This window comes from Coffea arabica, chromosome 1e (assembly GCF_036785885.1).
Source record: "Coffea arabica cultivar ET-39 chromosome 1e, Coffea Arabica ET-39 HiFi, whole genome shotgun sequence".
NCBI classification, from domain to species: domain Eukaryota; kingdom Viridiplantae; phylum Streptophyta; class Magnoliopsida; order Gentianales; family Rubiaceae; genus Coffea; species Coffea arabica.
In genome coordinates, this window is record NC_092311.1 from 56,431,506 (window position 1) to 56,455,509 (window position 24,004).

Consider the following 24,004-nt stretch of genomic DNA (forward strand, 5'->3'; position numbering starts at 1 on the left):
TATAAGCTCACTGACTTGATCGTCGGAGATATTCCGGGGACATCAGTCCCGCACTTGATCTTCCCTTGTAGGTACGCTAGCTCGGCCTCCTCTCGCAGGTCGGTTGCGCCTGCTCAGCTCGGCTCGCTACAGCCCAACTCGGATCTGGTTTTTGGCAGTCGCATCAATTGGCGCCGTCTGTGGGAAACACGTAACTTCTCTTGCGAGTGATGCCAAAGACGAGGTCTCAGAGGAATGCCGATGGTTCTAAGGGGAACGGAGGAAGCGGCCCCCAACAGTCTGCTCGGAGTCCGACCCCTGGAGGCGAGGGGACGGGACCCTCGCGGATCCCGCCGGAACAACTGGTTCAGGCGGTAGCAGGGAACCTGCCCACTTTCGAGGCCATTGTGAATTACCTCAAGGGGCAGACAGGAGGGCCTCTGGGCCAGGAGCCTAAGAACTCGGAGGGTCCAACCGAGTCCAGGGCGGGGAGCCCCAACCCCCAGCTCAAACGCGTGCGCCGGGAGCCCTCAAGTGAGCACGCCGACGTGGGGGAGCCCACTCACAAGCACTCCCGAACTGAGCACCCGGAGCCTGTCCGGAGGTATTCTAGGGATGAACCCTCACCTCGGAAAGAGCAGCTCCAGGTGCAAGACGAGCTGGACCTGCTCTTGGATGCCGAGGCGGACAGGTACATCGCGTCCCCTTTCGTGCCAGATATAGAGAACTATCCATTGCCCGCGAAGTTCAAGATACCCAACATGAAGCCTTACGATGCGACCTCGGATCCGGAGGATCACTTGTTTGCGTTCCTGACCCAAATGCGTCTGCAAACTGCCGCAGATGCGGTCAGGTGCAAGACTTTTCCCATGTTTCTAGAGGGGAAGGCACGTCAGTGGTTCCAAGGGCTCCCCCCCAGGTCCATTAGGTCCTTTGCTCAGCTTGCTCGGCTGTTCGCAGCCCAGTTTGTCTCATCACGAGCCTTCTCCAAGAGCACGGCGCACCTGATGACCATTCAGCAAAGGCCTGAGGAATCCCTACGTGAATACATGGTGCGTTTCAATAACGAGTCCCTTCAGGTCAGGGATCGAGATGACAAGGTGGTTATGGCAGCCTTCATTAACGGGCTGCGCAAGCAGAAGCTCTACACCGAGCTCGTGGAGAGACCTCCCAAGTCGGTACGGGAAATGCTGGACCGAGCTCATGAGAAGGCCAATGCGGAGGAGGCTAATCGCCTTAAGAGCGCGCAAGAAAGGCTGAGGGATGACAAACGTAGGAGGGGAGCCGACCAGGTGGAGGCTCGTCCCAACCAGGGAAGAAAGAGCACTTACGATCGCCTCCCCAGGAGCCGTCCAAGTGGGGGAGATAAGCCCTGGACTAATCTCACTGCACCTCGAGCTCGGGTGCTGGCGGTCATGGAACAGGAGGGGCTCTCCCGACCTCCTCGACCTTTGGGAGGGGACAAACGCAGACGGGACCAAGGGTTGTTCTGCGCCTATCATCGAGATGTGGGGCATGACACGGAGGACTGCCGCCACCTCAAGAAGGACATCGAGAAGCTGATCAAACGAGGTCACCTCGGGCAGTTCATACGAGAGGACCGAGCTGACCAGCAGCGAGGGAGGTCCAGGTCAGAACGACCAAGCTACCTCCGGGATCGGCCTCAGGGGCCTCATGATCGAGCTCCTGAACAGGAAACGCAGAATCTGGCCGGGGTGATTAATACCATTGCAGGAGGACCGGCTGGTGGGGATAGCCATACAGCTCGGCGGCACAATCGACCTCCTCCCGCGGGGGAGAGCTCGGCCAAGCGTCTGAAGATGTATGAGGAGATTATCTATGGACCAGAGGACGCAGTCCCTCTGGCCTCCAATATTCACGAAGCTATCGTGATTGAGGTCATCGCCTGCAATTACAAGGTGAATAAGGTATACATAGACAACGGGAGTGCTATAGACGTGCTGTATTACAAGACTTTTAAAGAGCTGCAGCTGGAGGATAGGCAGCTGGTCCCGGTTCGGACTCCATTAATCGGGTTCGCAGGCCCTCCCGTGAGGCCAGAAGGAATGATCACCCTCATGGTTACGGTCGGAGAATCCCCGAAGTGCCGAACTGTTCCGGTGAACTTCGCGGTAGTTAAGGAGCCGTCGTCATACAACTTGATTTTGGGACGGCCCACACTGAATGCCCTCCGAGCTGTTTGTTCTACGTTGCACCTCAGCATGAAGTTTCCCACCCCCGAGGGGGTGGCTGAGGTGCTCGGGGATCCGGAAGTGGCCAGGGCATGCTACATTGCTACCCTCAAGGGTAAAGAGAAGTTAGTAGCCCAGACAGTTTGCTTGGAGCCCTGGGAGCCCATGGAGAAGGGAGAGAGATTGGAAACTGACGAGGGATTAGCCGATCTGCCCGTCCAGAAGGGCCGACCTGAGCACACCGTGAAGGTCGGCACGGGCCTAGCCGAGCTGGTCAAGAACTCATTTGAAGCTCTCTTGGAGGAATATGCGGAGATCTTCGCTTGGAGTGCTGATGACATGCCAGGAATCCCCACCGAGCTGGCGGTTCATAGGCTACAGGTGGATCCCAGCGTCCGACCCGTGAAACAGAAGAAAAGGAACTTTGCTCCTGAACGAAAGGAGGTCGTCAAAAGCGAGGTGGGCAAGCTGCTGGAGGCCAGGATCGTTAAGGAGGTCTATTACCCGACCTGGTTGGCTAATCCTGTGCTGGTCAAAAAGGAGGAGAAAGCCTGGAGGATGTGTGTGGATTTCACGGATTTGAATAAAGCTTGCCCTAAAGATTGTTACCCACTTCCCCGGATTGATCAGCTCGTGGACTCAACGGCAGGTTATGAGATCTTCTGTTTCTTGGATGCTTTCAAGGGGTACCATCAGATAGCTTTGGATGAGGAGGACCAGGAGAAGACCTCGTTTATCACCGAGGATGGCACATATTGTTACGTCACCATGCCGTTTGGTTTAAAAAATGCAGGCGCAACCTATCAAAGGTTGGTAAACAAGTTGTTCAGGAATCAGATCGGTCGAAACCTGGAGGTGTATGTGGACGATATGTTGGTGAAAAGCCGAACCCAGGAACAGTTCGTCTCCGACCTGAGGGAGATTTTCGAGATCCTTCGACACTCACGCATGCGACTAAACCCAAAGAAGTGCACTTTTGGGGTCAGGTCGGGAAAATTTCTGGGGTACATGATTTCCAAAGAGGGGGTGAGAGCCAACCCGGACAAGGTTAAGGCCATCATGGATATGGCTCCACCCCGGAATATTAAAGAGGTGCAGCGTCTGACAGGAAGGATGGCTGCCTTGAACAGGTTCTTGTCCAAATCGGCAGTTCGGGGGTCACCTTTCTTTAAGGCCCTGAAAGGAGGTCGGCAGTTCGAGTGGAACCCGGAGTGCCAGAAGGCGTTTGACGAGCTTAAGGAACATCTCGTTAGGTTGCCAGCTCTGACCTCTCCTGAGGTGGGGGAGACCTTGTTCATCTACCTAGCTGCGGGAGAGGGGGCTGTAAGCGCAGTGCTGGTGCGAGAGGAGGACAAGTTACAGAAGCCAGTGTATTATGTCAGTCGCGCCCTGCAGGGGGCCGAATCCCGGTACTCGGCGATAGAGCGATATGTCTTGGCGCTAGTTCACGCAGCTCGGAAGCTGAGGACTTATTTCCAAGCTCATCCCGTGGTAGTCATAACGGACCAGCCCCTGAAGCAGATCTTGTCCAAACCGGAGTCTTCAGGTCGAATGGTAAAGTGGGCGGTGGAATTGTCTGAGTATGACCTGGGGTATCAGCCCAGGACGGCCATCAAAGCTCAATCGCTAGCAGATTTCATAGCAGATGGCATCTCTTTTGGGTCGACTGGAGGGGAGACAGACCAGGCCAGACCGCATAAGGAGGTTGAGGACGCGCGCGCCGCCAGAGCCATACAGACCCCGGAGACTGCCAAGGCCGTACAGATCAGAGAGGCAGCCGAGGTCCCACGGACCAGAGACGCTGCTGAGGTCGCGCAGGCTAGTCAGGTAGCAGAGGGCGGATCGGCCAGAGAAGCTGGGGAGACCAGACCGACCCGAGAGGCTGCAGAGGCCAGGCAGGCCGTAGACGCAGCGGAGGTCCAACAGGTCGGAGACGCAGCTGAGGTCGCATATCCCGAAGAAACTGCCAAGGCCGAACTGGCCGGGACAGCAGTCCAAGACGGGGAGGCTAGGAAAACAGCGGAGCAAACAAAGCCCACGTGGACGCTGTATGTGGATGGCGCGTCCAGCAAAGAAGGATGCGGAGCAGGGCTTCTCCTAATCAGCCCTACGGGAGAGGAGCTGCCTTACGCGTTAAGGTTTGATTTCAGAGCATCTAATAATGAATCTGAGTACGAAGCTCTAATTGCAGGAATGGAGATGGCTCGGAAGTTAGGGGCCGGTTCGTTGAAAGTCTATAGCGACTCGCAGCTGATAGTTAACCAGGTAGGGGGAAGCTACGAGGTCAAAGAGGGGACGCTGAGAAAATACGTGGCCAAGACACATGAGCTGAAGGGCCTGTTTGAGCAGTTTGTGCTAGAACAGATCCCGCGGAGTCTGAACAAGAGAGCTGATGCCCTGTCCAAACTGGCCTCCACCTCGGTTGGCACCCTAGGTCGGGAGATAGTTGTGGAGGTCGTCAGGAATCGGGCATATGACCAGGTCAGTACTGCGGTCATCCAGGTGGTGAGCTCCTGGATGGACCCCATTGTTCGATACTTGGCGCATGGGGAACTCCCCCCGAGCAGGACAGAGGCCCGCAAAATCCTCCTTAAGTCGCAGAGGTACACGCTTGTGCAGGGAATCCTGTATAGGAAGTCCTACTTGCAGCCCTGGCTGAGGTGTATGACACCTGAGGAGGGGAGCTATGTCTTGCGCGAGTTGCATGAGAGCATCTGTGGCAATCACGTTGGCTCTAGGGTATTGGCCAAGAAGGGAATGCTGGCCGGGTACTATTGGCCCACCATCTTCAGGGACTCGACCGAGCTGGTAGCTCGATGTAAGTCTTGTCAGCTACATGCTCCAGTTCATCATGCCCCAACTCGGGAAATGGTCCCTCTTCATAGCCCGTGGCCGTTCTTCCAGTGGGGAATCGACTTGCTAGGACCTTTTCCCCGAGCTCCCGGTGGCCATGAGTACTTGGTGGTGGCGATTGATTACTTCACCAAGTGGATAGAAGCTGAGCCACTTAGCACGATCAGTTGTAGGTCGATACATAAGTTCCTCTGGAGGAACGTAGTCTGCCGATTTGGCATTCCCAGGGTTCTCGTTTCGGATAATGGCCGGCAGTTCGCAGATCATTCGCTTCAGGAGTGGTGCACTGAGCTCGGTATCCAGCAGCACTTCACCTCAGTAGGGCACCCCCAGGCCAATGGGCAGGTCGAGAATGTGAACCGGACCATCCTGCACGGCTTAAAGACAAGGATCGAATCAGCCCGGACGGGTTGGCTGGACGAGCTGCCCACCATACTATGGGCTTACCGGACTACGCCTCGGACGGCCACACAGGAAACTCCGTTTGTCCTAACATATGGGGTGGAAGCAGTAATCCCTGCGGAAATTGGGATGCCTTCGGCCAGGGTACAGCACTTCGTGGCCCAAAGCAATGAGGAAGAAATGCGACTCGATCTAGACTTACTCGAGCATCGAAGAGAAGAAGCGGCTATAAGGATGGCAAAGTATAAAGGCCAGGTTGCACGCTATTACAATGCCAGGGTAAGGCATCTTTCTTTTAAACCAGGGGACCTGGTAGTACGCAGAAATTCAGTCAGCCGAGCTGTGGGCACAGGCAAGTTAGACCCGAACTGGGAAGGCCCGTACGAAGTAAGGGAAGTTGGCCGAGCAGGCTATTGCAAACTAGCTCGTCTGGATGGAAGCGAAGTCCCACGCACGTGGCACAACTCGAATTTAAGGCTTTTTCTTTAAGAATCCTGCCCGAGCTGAAAATGGTCGGCTGGACAGGTCTGCTTTTATTTTAGTAGTTCGGCATTGGGAATTATGAATGTATTCAAAGCTTTGAAATGAAATAAAAATTTTTATAAGTGTTGGGAAAGGAAAAGGCCGCATATATTCCAAATCAAAAAGCATGTACAGGTAGGGGGCCATACAAAACCGAGCTGGACAGCTCGGACCCTACTCTAGCCTAACATCCTACAAGGCTAGTCTAAGTCCTATCAGCTTAGCTCTCCCCTTGTTGCTCTTGCTCTGGCTCTGGGGAGAGGGCAGGAAGATTAGGATCCGCAATCAGGGCAGCCAGGTCGCGCCCATTGGAGTAACCTGTGACAAGCCTGTCAATTTGGTTGGTAGATTGGGGGTTGAAGTCAGGCCATTTGCTCAGGTCAAAGCCTGGCAGCTTCAGGGACTCCACGTCCATCAAGGCTTTTGTGTAGCCGAGCTGTAGGACAGGGCCATTGAGGAGGGCCAGGTCGTTCATGAAGACCTCAGACTTCTTGAACTCTTTGACGCCTAGCTGGCGCCCTTCTTCCCTTGCCGCCTCCACCAGCTCGGCCGATTTTTTCTGCTCTACCTCCAAAGTCGCAGCCAGTTCGGCCGCCCTCTTTTTTTCCAGTTCGCAGGAGGAGTTGGCATCTGCGAGTTGCTTCTTCAGGGTCTCCAGCTCGGACTCTGCAGCTTCGAGCTGGCTCGACAACTTCTCTTTGGCAGCATCGACCTGGGACAGGTTGACCCCCATGTTCTCATATCGCTGGGCCAGCTCGGCCCCCGCCACGTTGAGCTGCATATTAGTTACTGATAAGTAGGCAGCAAAACTCGAAAGGATGTCAGAGAATGTTGGTTAAGAGGTTACCTGCGTGGTGCTGAGGTAGAAGTGCTCTAACAGCTCAGCGTTGGAGGCGAGTTGGATGAAGTGGTGATCACGGGGGAGTACCGCGCCTTTGACGAGCTCCTTCGCCACCTCAGGGAACTGAGCTCGGTCGTTCACTGACAACCCCCACTTCGGGCAGAAATGGTGGGGGTGCGGGTGTGAGCCCAGCTCGGTAGGGGGCTTCAGGGGAATCACGTTCCTCATGCGCCACATAGCAGGGGGAGATTGTGACGAAGCCTGCTGCTCGGCGGAGCTCACCCCATAATGAGAAGCAATGGCAGCTGAGGGCTCCTCCTGGGACTGGGGGGAAGCCGCCTCTGTCCTGGCCTTCTTGGCCGTGGACTTCTTTCTTTTCTTCTTTGATCCCTCCCCCAGTGAAGACTGAGCGGCAATCTGGGGAGTGGACACAGGTGGGGGTAGAGGCACCGTGCTGCTCGGCGCTGTGGAAGGCGCAGGAGTTGGCGTGCTCGCACTGCCAATTCCGCCTATGTTCAGCAGCTGGGAAAACCTCTTCACTGCAGGACAGAAACACTTAGTCAGTCAGGATGATGAGGACTCCTGGAAAGGAGCAGGTCGAGAAAATTACAAGCTGTCAGCTCCTCGGGGGTGATAGGTCGGAGATCGGGGGCAGGGTCGTTCACCTCTGCTCGGATTAGCCCCGCCGACCAGAGCTGGGCATTGTTAAATTCCTTCACCTTCAGTTGAGCTTCCGAGCTGACCAAGCGGTCTAGCTCGGCCTCGGGCAGAGGAGAAGGGATTGGATCGGTTACTTGGGTATCCTCTCTCCAGGTTAGGGGAGGAAACCCAGTATTCTTCACAAAAAAGAAGTAGGCTTTCCAGCCCTTGATGGAAGAAGGCATATGAGTGAACAGTTCGCGGGTAGGAAGTTCCCCTCCGCTCCTGCGAGCAAAGTAGAACCAACCGTGAACTGGGCCACTTACCTTCATCTGAAAGAAGGACCTAAATAAGTTCAGGGAATAAGGGATTTCAAGAGCTCGGCATAAAATAAAGAAGCCGAGGATGGACCGAATGGCGTTGGGAACGACCTGGGTGATTCGAATGCCCCAAAAGGTCAGGATGTCGTAAAGGAATTGGGGAATAGGAAGGCGAAGGCCAGCCACGAGCTGATCCCTGTAGATAGCTACAAACCCGGGGGGAGGTAGGCAAGCGTACTCCTCTGGCCGGGCTGCCCTAGCCTCGAACTGGGGAAGGATGTCATACCTCCCCACTAGCTCATCTACGTCCCCCTGGTCGAGAAGGGGGGGGAATAATTTCGACTTCTCCAAAGTCGATGTCTGGCCCCCTAGGGGGTCCTACCCTAGAGCGAGCTGGGGCTACCTCCAGAGGGATCCCTGGGACAGCAGCTCCAGCCCCGGGCTGAGCAGATGGGCCAGGTTGGTCCATGGCTGTAGCAAGAGGTGGGGCTGGGGGAGGGAGATATTCAGAGTCAGACGAGCTGGAAGAAGAGGGGTTGGAGGAAGGTATTTCTATGAATGCAGGTCGGGTAATCCTACGCCTAGGTACTGAGCTAGTAAGGTCTGAGTGTGTGGAGGAAGACGACATAAAAGGAAGGAGAGGACTTACTGGCGGATAGAGGAGAAGAGCTGAAGTGTGCTTAGAAGGTAATTCTACTCTCGGACGACCTCACGGAGTGCGGAGCGAGCTGAGGAAGACTGGAGGAGAAGAGAAAATGAGAAGGAAGGCTTGAAAGTGACGTTTGGTGGGGCCTATTTATAGGCTCCCTGGGCGGGAAGCCGGAGAGTCCCGAGGAATAAATTCGGAGTTATTGCAAAGGAGCAGTTACCTTGGAAGACGCGTGAGCTGACAAACCGCCATCATGAAGGACGTGACCCTTGAAGTGACGGTTACGACGGCGGACGTGGCAGTTTTTCGGAGGAGATACGTGGTCGTGGGATTGTGGGTCCCGCACGAAGCCGACGTGACGCTTCGAAGTTTGGTCCAGACCCACATGGCTCATCAGTGACTCTAGACTCAAGGGGGCTAGTGTAGTGGGGTGAACCTGCGCGTGCCACGTGTCAGCTCGGCAGGTCTTGCTCGTCAGGTCGGCTGTGAGACCTCGCAACTCGCAGGCGCAAGCTCGGCATATGGAGGCCAGCTCGGCCTTACTTATCGATTCTTGAGATGGGCCTATGGGCCGCCGTCCCCGAACTTGTAGGAGCCGCCGCACGAAACCCTAAGAAGACTCCGAACCCTAAGGGGACGCTGACTCCAATAAGGAAACTGCAACCCATTCTGCTCTATATATAATCAGCGTAAGGACTATACAAGGTACGCAAACACAAGTATTCTAGACTATTGCTCCGAGTATAAGCTCACTGACTTGATCGTCGGAGATATTCCGGGGACATCAGTCCCGCACTTGATCTTCCCTTGTAGGTACGCTAGCTCGGCCTCCTCTCGCAGGTCGGTTGCGCCTGCTCAGCTCGGCTCGCTACAGCCCAACTCGGATCTGGTTTTTGGCAGTCGCATCAAGCTGCTTTTTTCATAATTCCGAGGGCTGGTAGATGATGGAGGTGGATTTTCCGGATCCCCGGTACTGGATAAGAGCATTGTACATCTCTTGCTTGTGAAGAGGAATGACCAAGTCACCGTAATGTTAAAACTTGTCATGGACAGTGAAGTGGTAATTTCTTTTTCTTTTCTTTTTTTTTTTTTGAAACCCCCCTTTGAATTTAGTAGAAGCAGATGATGATACTTGATAATGACGAAGCTGTACTCCCGTTTACTCGGAATTAAGAAAGTTGGGAATATAGTAATATAATAGCAGCAAAGTTAAGGGAGAGGGAGTCTTGAAAAAAGGACGAAATGTTGCAGCTATGAGAGGGAAACTGCTGTCGGATAAAGATGACAAATAGAAGCATGGCATGGGATGGCTTGAATCTTGAGGTCAGTGAGTTAGTCAAAAAGTTTCAAAAAAGGCCCGTCCGCTCTCATGCATCTGCAGTATGCCCTTTAATGTATCGAGAATATGAAATTATAGTCAATACAAGCTCTGAGACCGGGAGAACTAAAGCCCCATCATCCTGCTCAATCTGATGGATGCTGTATTTGATTCACACCTTTATCTACTTTTGTTTTGTTCTTTCCCGGCCCTGTACAAGCAAACAACACGAGAGTTTGAAATGAACGATATGCTTCCACATTGGAACATATTATCAAATTTGACGCTAATCTCAAGCTCCACTCTACATTCTGGAGTTGCCTTCTCAATCGGCTCATTTAATTGGAGATGAAGTCTTTGTTTACTGAGAGCATGACAGTTGATTTTCAATATTCTAGTTGCACCGCCACCGATATGCTTCTCTAGTGTGACTGTTAACTGCAGGACATAATGGTCCGTCAGAATCTAGCATAGAAAGACCAACAAACTTCTTCTGCAGAGGAAAGATGGAAGGGAAACGACTAGCTAGCTTCAAAGGAATTTGGTGGTAAACATTCTGGTGAGTTCCCCGAATATTTTAAGGAGTCATTCCTGCAAAAGCCAGAACTTACAGAAAGCAGCGGTATACAAAAACATATTATTATTATTGGCATTCTGTCCCCAGACCCCCACCCAATTTAAAAGGGAAAAAAAAAAATCAAAGAATGAAAACGATCAGCCAATGACACCACACCCGGCATTTGGGTACTCCTTACATCAAGAATAATAAAGGAACTACGACGCCCCACTTACAAAACCTAGACATATAGTAGTAGTATTTAAAAGTTGATAAGGGAGGCGTGGATCGATCGATGGCTGCGAATATTAATTGATAAAAGGCAGCTTTAGTCAGCAAGAGATGGGCCAGAGGAAGACCTGAGAAGTGTGTTTGTTCTTGTGGCCTCTTCATACCATCATGTGCTCTTCTGATCTGAAGTGAACTGAGCAATCTTCCCGCATGCAAAAAGGCACTCTCATACGCATAACGCTTTATTCATTTCCTGCTGCGTTTCTGCGAGTTCTTTGAAACTGAGAGGTAGAGATATTTCTGTTTGGAAATTGGTTTAATTTCTTTTAGATAGTTTTCTTGTTGTTACGTGTGGAAGTAACTAGTTTTCTAATTGATTTTAGTTACTAGCCAAGGAATATTCTATTTAGTTTAGGATTAAAAATTATTTCTTATTCTATACAAGTTTAGGAATTAGAATTGGTTTCTTATTACTCGATCATACGCATAACCGCATTATTCATTTTCTGCTGCTGGTTCTTTGAAATTGAGAGGTAGATATTTCCCTATACGATCATCAAATCATCCAACCCAATGATGCAAGAACACAGGTGCCTATGCCTAGATACCAATTGACATGGAATCTGCTCTGATACCTATTATTTAATTTTTCCAAACCATCTTGCGCTGAGGAGAAATGAACCAAGGAAGGAGAATCCAATGAATTCACAACTAAAGTCGGACATGAAATGCTTTTTTACTCCATTAGGCACAATTCTTGGGTAACAGCCATCGGGCACGTTTCAAAAGTAGAAATTCTGCGTCATAGGTTTCTTTTCTTGTACACTTGATTTGAAAGAGAAGAAGAGGATTACGAGCGGTGGTTAAATGGTCAAAGACCTAAGCGTAGTTTCAAGAAACTTCTGGCTTTCAAGGTTCTTCACCTTCATTTCCTCCACAGTTCCCAAAAATAAAAGAAACACCGATGCATCTTAAGTTTCATTTTTTTCAACTAAATTGCCAAACAAGATGAATGAAAAAAAAAACTTCCCCAGCATTTCGTCGTTTCGCATGAAGACTTCCCGACTGCGGCTATTGTTCAACCGTCAAAGACAAGTTTCACTCTCTGGATCTCCTTCCCGGGATGCCGGGACAAATTATTTATTGATTTTCACCATCTCAAGGTACCAACGGCCCAGTTGGGGAGATTTTCCGGTGGGCTTTGTCCATTAAACATTTCCGCCCACAGTGACAAGCCAAGCCCCATGGAACGGTAATCGAGACATTGGTGAAAGAGGACATTACTTGGCGGACTTATGCCGAAACCACACTGCTTCTACGTGGTAAGGGCCATTGGTTCAACTTGAGTTTCCACCTTGATTGGGACAATTGTGAAAGCCGTAGGTTCCAAGCGTTTCGAACCTCACGTCTTCATAAATGATTACCAAGCCAGTGGATTTTTTTTTTTTTTTTTTTTTTTTGGCGTTAGGATTCGAAGAGACGGAGTATGTTGATGATGCGATGGGCAGTAGCGAGAGAGGCATAGTTGACCCATTTGATGCCTTGAGCGGAAACGCAATGGCACATATATCTCTCTCTATTTATAAAGCCTTTGTTATGGATTTAGCGTTGAAAAATTCTATCATCAAATTTATCCCAATTTTACTATTACAAGATGAAATACTATACTACCATTTCATATATGGTCGCAAACAATCCGAGTTGAATTGAATTTTGGTCTAAATAGTCGTGCTTAATTCAATTTTGACTGGGTTCAAATTCGAATTCAAATTCAATGAATTTTCATTTTAAAACTCAAGCTCGAGTTCAAACTCCAATTTGAGCTTTGTCGAATTCAATTTTGAGTCTACTCAAATTTAAATAAAATAAAAAATAATTTTTCTTTTTTTCAAAATGGATAAAATTGACAATTTATCCTAATTAAATAATAAAAATATAGGGGACATATACATAATTTTATTATTAAAAATATATAAATTCAAGCTAGTTTGACGAGCTAACGAGTCAAGTATCCGTATATTCAACTTGACCCATTTGTCAAGTCAATTCAAACTCGATATTGACCGATCTAGAGCCGAGCTCCCTTGAGTGGAAATGACTTGTTTGCAACTCTAATTTCATGCCCCCCGGTCCATGCTTCCATTAACTCCTACTAATATACTTATTCGTTACTACCATACTTACCCCCGGTTTCCCACCAAGTTCAATCAATGGACAAGGGGAAAAGTTCACGACTCTAATTAATTTCCTTGCTTTGACTAGTTTGTTAATCTGTATCAATTTGCATTATTTATTTTTTTCCCTAAAATATACACACACATGTTTGCCTCACCCACTAGTCTAAATATAAAACGTGAGTAGAGTTTGGTGGTAAAAAAAATATGTCATTTTTACCCTTATTAAAAAAACATGTCATCTTTTAATTATCAATTTTACCCTTACTATTAAGGACAAAATGGTCACAACATAGTTACATTTTAAAAATTTAAAACCATTTTTCCCCATTTCCACATCAAAACACTTGCTTTGATTTGATTTTTCATGGGTTTATCCAGAGCTCCAAATTTATCTAATAGTATTTGAAATGCTTTGAAATGACAATATCTATGCAATAAGGGAGAGGAAGGGAGTCCTGGTGTAAACGTTATACGTCATTTTATGAATTCTCATATTTACTCTATGGTGACTACTTTCATCTTAACTACCTAAGCTCATAATTATGGTTAGCCTGTCTTGAAAACACCTTTTGCTTCAACTATTTGCTTCTCAACTACGTAATTAATCCTTAGCACCGTAACTACCAATGTAACAATTGTTATGTGAAAGAAATTTAAGAGATTAAAATTTGCTTTAGCGATGAAAAATTTATTTATCATACATATTATGCATTTTTTCTCTTAATTGAGTATGCAACAGGTACTAACTAGCGTTGGGAAAATTATCCCCGCAAGAGGCTCAATTTGACTATAACAGAATTAATCATAGATCATAAAATGTATGCAGATACATATGATTTATACCAAAAAAAAAAAAAGCAACATTATGTGTTTGATGAGGTGGACACACATCAAGCGGCCGGATCACATCGCAGGTACGTATAAAAGATTAAAGACCAATAAAGCAGGTACCTTTTGCTATGGAAACTTTCCCTCGTTTGTGGATGATTGCTTTCTGTTAAAGGCTGCGTAAACTCAACAAGCGATATGAGAACTTGAAGCTTGAGATGCTTATTGAAGGTGTTGGGCACTCGCAAAAGTGCAGCAACCGGCCAATGCTTTGAATTGCACATTATTTACACACACACACACACTAATTTATCTGTATTATCAATACATTTTTTAAAAATGTTACAATATTTTTTTAAAAAAATTATTTCAAATAGTTTCCTATCCAAACAGTAGCAAAAGAGGAGGAGGAAAAACCTTAAAAATAGAAAAAGGAGTTTGTCTGGGCTCGGGGGATTTAATCGACGATTACTATGAAGTACAGTAATGTAATGGGTTCGGACATTTGTGTAAACTTGAAGTACGGTACAAAACTGGCCTAACATCTAAAAGCAAAATGAAAAGGTCATTTGACGTCGGACTTGCTGTAGAAACAACAATGCCGTTTCTACGTCATTTTCAATTCCGCAAACTCAAAGTGCTGCAACGGACTTCTTAATCCTTTTCAGACTTGGCCATGTGTCAGGACACAGCAATCGATCTTCCAAATCAGACAAATTAGACAAATTGATTTTGCCCCAATGCGCAACGCTGTCGTTCTTTTTAAAGCTTCAATAACTGAACGATGTCGTTCCACTTAAATGTAGCAGAAACAGCAATAGGTAGAACGACGTCGTGGAGGGTACTCCAATTCATTAGCACGACGTCGTGTAGCGCATAACACATTTAGTTAGCAAATTTGATTGTCTGTTGCTTCATCCTATTTGTACTACTTTGATTGGCGGAAAAGGTATCAGAGTTTATAACAGAATTTCCCTCTTCCAAATATTTTCTCTCTCTATTCCTACTCTCTCTCAATTCTCTCCCTTCTCTTTCACCCTTCCCAGCTCCAACAATTCTCGATTATCACCAGATTCAAAATCAATTCAAGGTCAGGGAATGACAATGGATCCAGAGGCCTGACAAGTGGTATCAGAGCTAGCTGAATCCTTAGAACGAGCTCGTGATCCATGGCCGAAAGTTCCAGATTCAAGACCTTGGAGGAACAAATCAAGAAGCAAGAGATCAGGCTTCAGGAAGTAATGGAAAGTCTGCAGGCCTCGCAAGTACAACAGCAGCAACTGCAGGTGGAACTCCGTACAGGATTGGAAGAAAGCAGTAGGAAGGTGGAGAATTTGGTAGCTGAAGTAAAGCAGGAGTTTGGCGCCTTAATGCGAGCAGTAATTGGCAAAGACAGAGCTGCTCCAGAGGATGACAGGCAAAGGAGTGAGCAAGCTCCACTCCTACCAACTCCTCCATTCAATCAGAGGCTACAGATTGGCTCGGACAACACCAGGACTCTCAGGAAGGAAACAAGTAAGATCTTTGTACCAAATCCTCCTAAAATTGATTTACCTATGTTCTGTGGCGAGAATCCGAGAGAGTGGATTAGGAAATGCAATAAGTACTGCACAAATTACCAGATTCCTGAGGACCAAAAAGTAGAGGTTATAGAAATGTATTTGGAAGAGGGAAATTCTGGTATAAACTCTGATACCTTTTCCGCCAATCAAAATAGTACAAATAGGATGAAGCAACAGACAATCAAATTTGCTAACTAAATCTGTTATGCGCTACACGACGTCGTGCTAATGAATTGGAGTACCCTCCACGACGTCGTTCTACCTATTGCTGTTTCTGCTACATTTAAGTGGAATGACATCGTTCAGTTATTGAAGCTTTAAAAAGAGCGACAGCGTTGCGCATTGGGGCAAAATCAATTTGTCTAATTTGTCTGATTTGGGAGATCGATTGCTGTGTCCTGACACCATGCGGGTAATTAATGCGTAACGTTTGGGACCTTCCCTCACATGCACTCGCTCATCCTTAAATTAGGAGCGTTCCATGGGTGTTTTTTAACCCCACCCGAAAGGGCAAAAAAAAAAAAAAATTTTTTTGTGTTTTTCTTTTATGGTCAAACCAGAAATTCGGGACATCATCCCATCTTTGAAACTATGATCCTATTGAATAATTCAATTCAATATTTAAATTTAATAATTCAAATTTTAACATGTTAAAAACGGGTTTGATAATAAAAAATTAAATATTTGGATTAATTAAATAACATCGAATTTTTTAAACAAAACTCCCTCCCATAAATAAGTAATAAATAAATTTTCTAAGCACTATCTTTTTTTAATACGTAATTAACAATTCAATGACTTATCAGACTTTATATTTTACAATTTAATAATTTAATAAATATTGAATGCATAATTCACATTTCAATTTTATCAAATACTCCCTAAATTACGATTTTCCTCTTATACAAGACCCATAAATGCAAGCAAAAGTGAAGGCATGGTGAGCTATTAGGCTAGTTGTTACGAGGTGTTGACTTTCCTTAACAAACCACATGCGTAACGGCACTGATAAGCCGCGCTACCAGTTAGCCTATAAACTCACTTGCACGCAAGTATTTAACAACGTAAAATACTTAGGCAAAATAAGAGGAACACACGCAAAAGTTAGACCAACACAACCCATCTTGTATTTCACAACAACGTTTACAAGAAATTTTTACAAACACACCAACACAACCCATCTTGTATTTCACAACAACGTTTACAAGAAATTTTTACAAACACCTGGCGTGCAGAACATCTAAGAGTGATTCTGTGACTAATTGAAAACTCTCTTCTCTTTAGTCTCGGCCTAGCCCGTTGGTACATTAGCAAGTCAAAAAGGTCTTTAAGCAGTGAGATGGAGAATATAAAGCACCAAAGTGTAGTTGTCAACGGCATAAATATGCACGTAGCTGAGGTTGGTGAAGGCCCAGCGGTGTTACTCTTACATGGCTTCCCGGAGCTTTGGTACTCCTGGCGCCACCAGATGCTGTATCTTGCCTCCAAAGGCTACCGAGCTATTGCCCCCGATCTCCGAGGCTACGGCGACTCTGACGCGCCGCCGGGTCCCAGCAGCTACATGGCCTTCCATGTTGTCGGAGATCTTGTGGCCCTTTTGAACAGTCTGGGTCTAGATAAGGTGTTCTTGGTGGGCCACGACTGGGGTTCTCTCATAGCATGGCACTTGTGCTTGTTCCGACCGGATCGAATCAAGGCCCTGGTCAACATGAGTTGTGTGTACCACTATTTCGACCCCAAAAATCCATCCAAAAAGCCCCTAGAGGAGATGCGCGAGACTTTTGGTGATGACTACTATGTCTGCAGATTTCAGGTAAAATATTCTCTGGAATAATTTCACTCACGTTCCTTCAGATTTAAATAATTACACAAACCTCCGTTCTTATATAGTAAAATGACTATAATATCTTTTATTTATAAATAATTCCTACAAATAGAAAATCTCTACAATTACAACTAATCTTTTATTCTAAAATAATTGTTGTCACACAAACCAAACCCTTATTCTATCTCTCAGACTTTTTCTTTTATCTTTTTTCTCCTACATTTTATAATTCACTATTTTTTTGCAAACAGACACACTTTCTCTTTTTTGTCTTTTTTTTATAAATATTATTCACTTAAAATTACAAAATGACAAGTTGCACGATCATATTTGTTGTCAAATTAAATAAAGGTGAAAAAAATGACGGTGATACATAGTGCATACAATAAAATAAAAATGATAGCTAAGAAGGAAACGTGGATTAAAGAAGATTACGGTATTATGTCAATTATGCCTATTATGTAAAAAAGAATTTTGAGATATAAAAATTACAATCAGATTTATCTAAAGACATGGAATGTGGTTTCTAGCATTACTTTTGGTTACTGCATATTAATATTCTTGGTAGGTTACTTTATTTTAGTAATAATGAGGTTGAATAGTAACATTGGTTAATTCAAATATTGAATTTAGGTAAAAAAAAATGAGGCTAAATATTAAGATGAATGTAGACTTTAATTGTCATAGTTGATTTGCAAGGGAGGTTTTGTGGCGGCAATTGTTAAAATTGTAAAAATATGAAAATTAAGATGAAGTGGTTTATTGAATTCGTTAGGATGGTAGTTTTGTCGTTTATAATAATTGCAATGTGAAAAAAATTTATTAGTTTGTTTTTCTCTTTTCTAAATAACAAAGGAGTATTTTAGGATAGCATAATGGGTCTATATGGTTACTGAAATACTAATTATGAGGGAAGTAGGTGTAATTTTTTAAATTAGAAGGGAGTTTTCTGCAATAGTTAAAAACCTCCCTGAGGGGAGATTTTTGAAATTATCCCATATTCTTTACCACTACTTAGTAGTTGAAAGTGAAACCATCCATGGACGGAAGTTGTAGATTATTGAGGAGAGGATGCTAGACAAATCCTCCGTTTGTGGAGGCTTTGTCCCACATCGGAGTTCTGGGGGGGTTTGGGATGGGTTTATTAGTTCCCTGTGAGACCTCAAAAGATACCGGCTTTTGGGGTTCTCACGGGATTTAGTTTTTAGTAAAACTGTTGCCAAAAAGCTTTGGATTTTGGTTAAGAGAAAGCAGCCTCTGGGGGGGGTCGGGTTTCCAGTTGGGCCTAGTAGCAGGCTTCCTCCGTTTGTGGAGGCTTTGTCCCACATCGGAGTTCTGGGGGGGTTTGGAATGGGTTTATTAGTTCCCTGTGAGACCTCAAAAGATACCGGCTTTTGGGGTTCTCACGGGATTTATGATTAGTAAAACTGTTGCCAAAAAGCTTTGGGCTTTGGTTAAGAGGATGCTAGAGAAAAATTCCTAAACAGATGGAACTTCGGGACCTTAATTGAGGAGTTGTAGATTATTTTGATGCTTGCTCCTAAATAAGCCTTTCAAAAAATACAAACTTGCTCTGCATATTTCATCCCATTCCCGGCCCCCTGCTCAGTATAATTTCTGTACTTTTCAGTTCAACAACACAAAAATAACAACATTTTGGGGGAAGATTACTACTACTACTGTTTCTTCTCGTAGCAGGCAACGGGAGAGGTGGAAGAGGAGTTTGCCGGCGTCGACACTGCCGAGCTTGTGAAGGCATTTTTTTCAAATCGTGATACACGTCCACCCTGTATTCCTAGAGGTGGTTTTCAGTATTTTGCTCATCAAAATCCCAACCCATTGCCCGAATGGCTGACACAGGAAGACCTGAATTACTATGCCACTAAATTCAAGAAGACAGGTTTCAGCGGAGGATTCAACTTCTATCGCTGTATAGATCTGTAAGTAAGAGTTTTCTACTACTTCTGCTACCCCTAATACCACGTCCTCCTTAAATTCGATTCTCAATAATCTGATGGCACTTGATACTCCACAACATTTTAATCAACATTTAACAAGAAATGAGTCCACGCCCACGTTAAACTCCCCACTGGTTGAATCAGATAATTTTCACAACACCAGCACTATCCCAATCAATCACAGAGCGATTGTCAAAGTTGAGACACATGAAAAAAGGAATTATCGGTTGTATAAGCTCACAAGTTTTATATTATAAAGAAACTCATGCTCTCATCTCCACCTAATTAGTATATATGGCCAATGTATCAGAAACTGGGAGCTTTCAGCACCATGGAGAGAAGCGCAAATTCAAGTTCCTGTTAAGTTTGTGGTGGGCGATCTCGACTTAACTTATCATATACCGGGCATCCAAGATTACATACACAATGGAGGATTCAAGAAAGATGTTCCTGACTTGCAAGAAGTGATTGTGATACCAGGAGCTGCCCACTTTATCAACCAGGAAAAGGCAGACGAGTGCAGCATCCACATTTATGATTTCATCAGCAAGTTCTAGTTTCTACAGCAATTATCTGCTCCTATTTCCTGCTTTCTAACTCCAAATAAAGGGTTCCTCCGTAAGCCTTCATTTTAGGATGGAGTTCCCAAAAGTTTGAATTCATGAACCTAATGGAAGGATTTCTGTTTGTTAATTCTATGCTTTTCATCAAGTATTCATGCCGCTTTAGAAGTTTTTGAATCCTTGGAGAGACTGCAGATATCTGGCAACTTTCAGAAATACCTTCTTGACCTTAGCATAATAACCATATGACAGGCATTACTAAAACAAAGCCGCTTTGTTGATAGTTTCAGTTCTGTTTGATCCGCAATGTGTTAAATTGACATTGCTTGACCGGTTGTTCCATCCAGAGTAATATGCCCTTAAAAAGAAGGTATATCAGTTTCTATGCTACTCTATTTCTGTCTTCGTACCTAAAGTCCAATCACAGCGTTGCATGAATAAACTACCCCGAGGGTGGGGAAGCGGGCGACTCTTGTATGAACGTGTTCTTAAAATCTCAGGGGCTCCTTGATGTATTGCACTAACTCTGCGGTCAATACAGTTAAAAAAAAAAAAAGGTATTGCACCAGCTCTCTAGTCAATACAGTAAGAAGTTTTCTCAAGATATTTACACATCTTTTATTGAAGTAACAATATTCTCGACACAAAAAAAAAACAAACTACGAACTTCTTTATTTCTTGGAAGGAAATAAGCAATATCCTGACCAGGAACAGTCTACCGTCCCATGGATATTTATAGGATATCCTATTCCAAACACGACACCTTTAAAAGATCACAACTAGGAGATGCAGTAAAATGACATTTGCGAATGGTGAAAAAGTACTAAAACTTTTGGATAAAGTCATAGATGTGGGCACTAACTTCCTCTGGCTTTTCCTGGTTAACAAAGTGAGCCACTCCTTCCATTACAACTAATTCCTGCAAGAACGGCACGTCTCTTTTAAATCCACCCTTCTGGATATATTCCTTCACACCCGGGGTAGTGAAAGTCACGTCAAGATCTCCCACAATAAACTTAACAGGCACCTTTATTTGCAATCCTGTCCAAGGAGCTGTGAGCTCCCAATTTCTGCAGCAGTCAAAGAAAATTATGCACCTAATTCTGTGTTATCTTCCGTGATAGTAACGGAATGTCTTTGTTGAATAAAAAGAGTAAGCTAATCTAAGTAAATGTAGCTAATTTCTTGCAATATCAATGTTCAATCACATTCAAATCAACGAGCCAAACTTTGCAACTAAACATCTTAACTTTTTGTTCTAATGTAGCAAATACACCAGGTGAAGCTGCAATATTACAACTGCATACGTCAACATAAGTCTGATTTGAGCTGATCAGCAACATATTATTTATTAAGTTTAACTGAAGGCATTTAACTTTCAAGGCTCAATTTTGCAACAATGCAAGTCAATGGTTATATGACAAGTGAAAGAAAAAACAAAGCAAAGGAAGAATTCAGAGGCAAACAAGGATAAAGGATTGGTTTTTGTGACAAGAAAAGAGAGTTGATGAGTAAAAACTCACAGATCCATAGCTCGATAGTAGTTCAATCCACCTGTGAAGCCCTTCTGGCTGAACTTGCTGGCGAAGTAATTGACATCATCTTCAGATAACCAAGAGGGCAATTGGATTGGGTTATGAGGTGAGCCTCCAAATCCTACCTCTTTAGGTACACACAGAGGGCCTGGTCTTCGAGATGTTAAGAACTTCTTTATTATCCTTGCAGTGTCAACACGAGCAAACTCCTCTTCTGCTTCTCCAGGTTCCTACAGGAAAAAACCATCAAGAAAGGAAATGAATTTCTATTTAGCATCATGTAGAAAGAAGGCCAATGCATTTGCTCACTTGAATGATTAAACCAAGAAGCATTTCATGTCCGAAATATGACTTAAGAGGCAGCTGTTTCACCAAAACTCCACAGACTACAACATGAAACGGGCTACATAATATGTACTGTACTTAAAAGTATACTATAGGTCTTCTATAAGCTCAAATTGACATCTTCACAATAATTGAACATAAAAAATGAAAAACAAAACTCTTGCAAGCTGCAGTCTCCTAACAAAACAAGGATACAAATGAAATGACAAGGCAGGTAATTAGATATTTCATCGAGATAAACTCCATTGCAGGTTGGACAAAATTGAAGACAGGTGGTGAAATTTTCAACTGCCAAAGTTGGCAGCTGGAAGATATCAAACGGATAATGAATAGTCATCCAGACCTAACTAAAACCTGTAACCTATGGGCTTGCTCAGGTGACACCTAAAGGTAATAAAGCACCAAATCCTGAAATTTTCATTGAGTTAGATCAATGAAGCATGATCAATACCCATCTTGAAATCCAACAGCTTGCCTAAAATAGAATCGATGCACACATAAGCCTCTCCTTAATCTGTGTGTCTCTACAATGTTAATAATCCTAACTTACCAGAAGTTTGCTGCTCAGTGCAGATGCATGACTATGAGAAGGCAGAGCAACGACATATTGCACTTACGTACAAGCTAAAAAATCTGTACTTACAGCCCTGTTATCTTTTGCTTAACCGAAAAGAAAGAGATGACTAGCAGTAGCAAAACAACCGAAACATCAAGAACAAAAGAAAGGCCCACAAATTAAGCAAAGAGTGAAGGGCCCAGAAGGTCACTAAACTATTAAAAATGGCACCCTCTGGTCATTAAACTTTTTTTGTGGCCGAAAAGGTCACTAAACTCGCAAAAACTCTCCAGCGAAGTCATTTTATCGAATTTCAGCGGTTCCTCACCCGGTAACAGGGTCAATATGTAGTGGAGGAATATAGTAAAGGGGCAAAAATGTCCGAAAGATTATTGGAATAGGTGAAGTCATAGATTGTCTCAATCCCAAACCCTCGTTTCCGCAGGAAGGCCCGTAATGGCGACCTCCAACACTACCCTCCTACCGCCACTTTCTCCACCGTCCTCCGACTCAGATTCCGACTCCGGCACCAGTTCCCGCTAGCACCAACTCACTGACCTCTCCTCCATCTTTAAATCCTACCTCGAACTCACCGGTCACCAATCCTCCCCTCAACATCAAGACCTGATAAAGATCCAATCGTTCCTGAGGGGCTCTCTCATGCCTCATATGCCTTGAACGGATCAAACCCACCGATCCCACCTGGTCCTGCTCCTCCCGCTGCTTCGCAGTCTTCCACCTCCTCTGTATCCAATCCTGGGCCCACCAATCCTCAAATCTTGCAGCTGCACGGGCTGCCTCACGCGCCGCCACTCTTAACGATGACACCCTCCGCTGGCATTGCCCCAAATGCCGGATCGAGTATCCCAAATCGCAGACCCCCAAGTATTACTATTGTTTTTGTGGAAAACTCGAAAACCCACCTCATAAGTTCTTGTGGAGAAATCTGTGGTAGGCCGTTGACATACAATTGTGGGCACGAATGCTTGTTGTTGTGTCACCCAGGGCCCTGCCCCTCGTGCCCGAAATTGGTTAAAACCAAGTGTTATTGTGGGGCTAAAGAGGACGTGAGACGTTGCGGGTTGCGGGATTGAGATTGGTAAATTGATTTTAGAGCAGATTCCTTGTTATCAAGATTCAACGAAGGAAAAAGGTTGATCATATTTTGTTTGACATTTTTGCCCCTTTACTATATTCCTCCCCTACATATTGACCCTGTTACCGGATGAGGAACCGCTGAAATTCGATAAAATGACTTCGCTGGAGAGTTTTTGCGAGTTTAGTGACCTTTTCGACCGCAAAAAAAGTTTAGTGACCAGAAGGTGCCAATTTTAATAGTTTAATGACCTTTTGAGCCATTCACTCTTAAGCAAATCATCAACAACAAAAAATGGACTTAAAATTTCAAAAGTGAAGTTAACGCCAGAAGAAGAGCGGCCAAAAAAAAAAAAAAAAATTAGCGGAAGCAAGCACCTGAAATCTGCAGATGTAGTAATCGTCCCCGAAACGAGCGCGCATAGCCTCTAAGGGCTTCCTCTTGGGGTTCCTAGGGGTGAAGACAACGCTCATATTCACCAGGGCCTTGATCCTGTCAGGTCTCAGCAGGCAAAAGTACCAGGCCATGACGGCCCCCCAATCGTGGCCCACTAGGAAGACCCGGTCGAGGCCCAGGGAGTCGAGGAGGCCCACCAGGTCCCCGACGATGTGGAGGGCGGTGTAGTTGGAAGGGGAAGGCGGGGCGTCGGAGTCCCCATAGCCGCGGAGGTCAGGGGCAAGAGCCCGGTAACCTTTGGCAGAAAGTGAGAGCAGCTGGTGGCGCCACGAGTACCAGAGCTCTGGGAAGCCATGGAGGAATAATATCGCAGGGCCATCGCCTATTTCCGCTACGTGCAGGTTTATTCCGTTAACGGGTACCTGTCTGTGCTGTATTTTGTCCATGGAGATGGATGATTTCAACTTCGCCAATCGGGCGGCCTTTTTTCAATTTTAATTTTTTATTTTGTTGGCATTGGGTACTGTGGAAAAGTTGAAGAACCAAAACTCGGATGCTCGTAGTCGTAGCAGTATGTGGGTAGTCTGTTAATCATTTTTATAGTGAGGACTCGCTAAATATGAGCGAATGATACAACGCAATATAGTAAGCGTAGTCGTAT

General features: G+C 45.5%; 3 protein-coding genes across 4 annotated transcripts; 1 reads left to right on the forward strand and 2 right to left on the reverse strand.

Moving 5' to 3' along the window:
- Positions 1-6,034: 6,034 nt before the first annotated feature.
- LOC140015063 (uncharacterized) lies at positions 6,035-9,270 on the reverse strand. Its single transcript, XM_072066910.1, has 4 exons — positions 8,834-9,270; positions 7,400-7,760; positions 6,796-7,328; positions 6,035-6,723 (listed from the first exon to the last, which is right to left on the reverse strand). The coding sequence occupies exons 2-4, from the start codon at positions 7,758-7,760 to the stop codon at positions 6,169-6,171; spliced, it is 1,449 nt and encodes a 482-aa protein (XP_071923011.1). The 5' UTR covers positions 8,834-9,270; the 3' UTR covers positions 6,035-6,168.
- Positions 9,271-16,115: 6,845 nt separating this feature from the next.
- Positions 16,116-19,545, forward strand: LOC113735205 (epoxide hydrolase 1-like). 2 transcript variants are annotated; one of them, XM_072066916.1, is made up of 3 exons: positions 16,116-16,882; positions 18,590-18,834; positions 19,163-19,545. In XM_072066916.1, exons 1-3 carry the CDS (start codon positions 16,409-16,411, stop codon positions 19,407-19,409), a joined length of 966 nt encoding a protein of 321 aa, XP_071923017.1. In that variant the 5' UTR covers positions 16,116-16,408; the 3' UTR covers positions 19,410-19,545. The 2 variants fall into 2 exon arrangements, with proteins under 2 accessions (XP_071923017.1, XP_027117992.1); XM_027262191.2 differs by having other exon boundaries at positions 16,124-16,882; positions 18,593-18,834.
- Positions 19,546-20,008: 463 nt separating this feature from the next.
- LOC113735228 (epoxide hydrolase 1) lies at positions 20,009-23,942 on the reverse strand. Its single transcript, XM_027262237.2, has 3 exons — positions 23,325-23,942; positions 20,939-21,180; positions 20,009-20,485 (listed from the first exon to the last, which is right to left on the reverse strand). The coding sequence occupies exons 1-3, from the start codon at positions 23,787-23,789 to the stop codon at positions 20,239-20,241; spliced, it is 954 nt and encodes a 317-aa protein (XP_027118038.1). The 5' UTR covers positions 23,790-23,942; the 3' UTR covers positions 20,009-20,238.
- Between the last annotated feature and the right edge of the window lie 62 nt (positions 23,943-24,004).

Coding starts and splice junctions, on each gene's coding strand:
- LOC140015063 (XM_072066910.1), bottom strand. CDS start 7,760: ATGAAGGTAAGTGGCCCAGTTCACGGTTGGTTCTACTTTGCTCGCAGG. Junction 7,329..7,399: donor CCCCGAGGAGCTGACAGCTT/GTAATTTTCTCG, acceptor TCTGTCCTGCAG/TGAAGAGGTTTTCCCAGCTG. Junction 6,724..6,795: donor TCTACCTCAGCACCACGCAG/GTAACCTCTTAA, acceptor ACTAATATGCAG/CTCAACGTGGCGGGGGCCGA.
- LOC113735205 (XM_072066916.1), top strand. CDS start 16,409: ATGGAGAATATAAAGCACCAAAGTGTAGTTGTCAACGGCATAAATATG. Junction 16,883..18,589: donor ACTATGTCTGCAGATTTCAG/GTAAAATATTCT, acceptor TTCTTCTCGTAG/CAGGCAACGGGAGAGGTGGA. Junction 18,835..19,162: donor TTCTATCGCTGTATAGATCT/GTAAGTAAGAGT, acceptor CCAATGTATCAG/AAACTGGGAGCTTTCAGCAC.
- LOC113735228 (XM_027262237.2), bottom strand. CDS start 23,789: ATGGACAAAATACAGCACAGACAGGTACCCGTTAACGGAATAAACCTG. Junction 21,181..23,324: donor ACTACATCTGCAGATTTCAG/GTGCTTGCTTCC, acceptor TTTTTCCTGTAG/GAACCTGGAGAAGCAGAAGA. Junction 20,486..20,938: donor TACTATCGAGCTATGGATCT/GTGAGTTTTTAC, acceptor TGACTGCTGCAG/AAATTGGGAGCTCACAGCTC.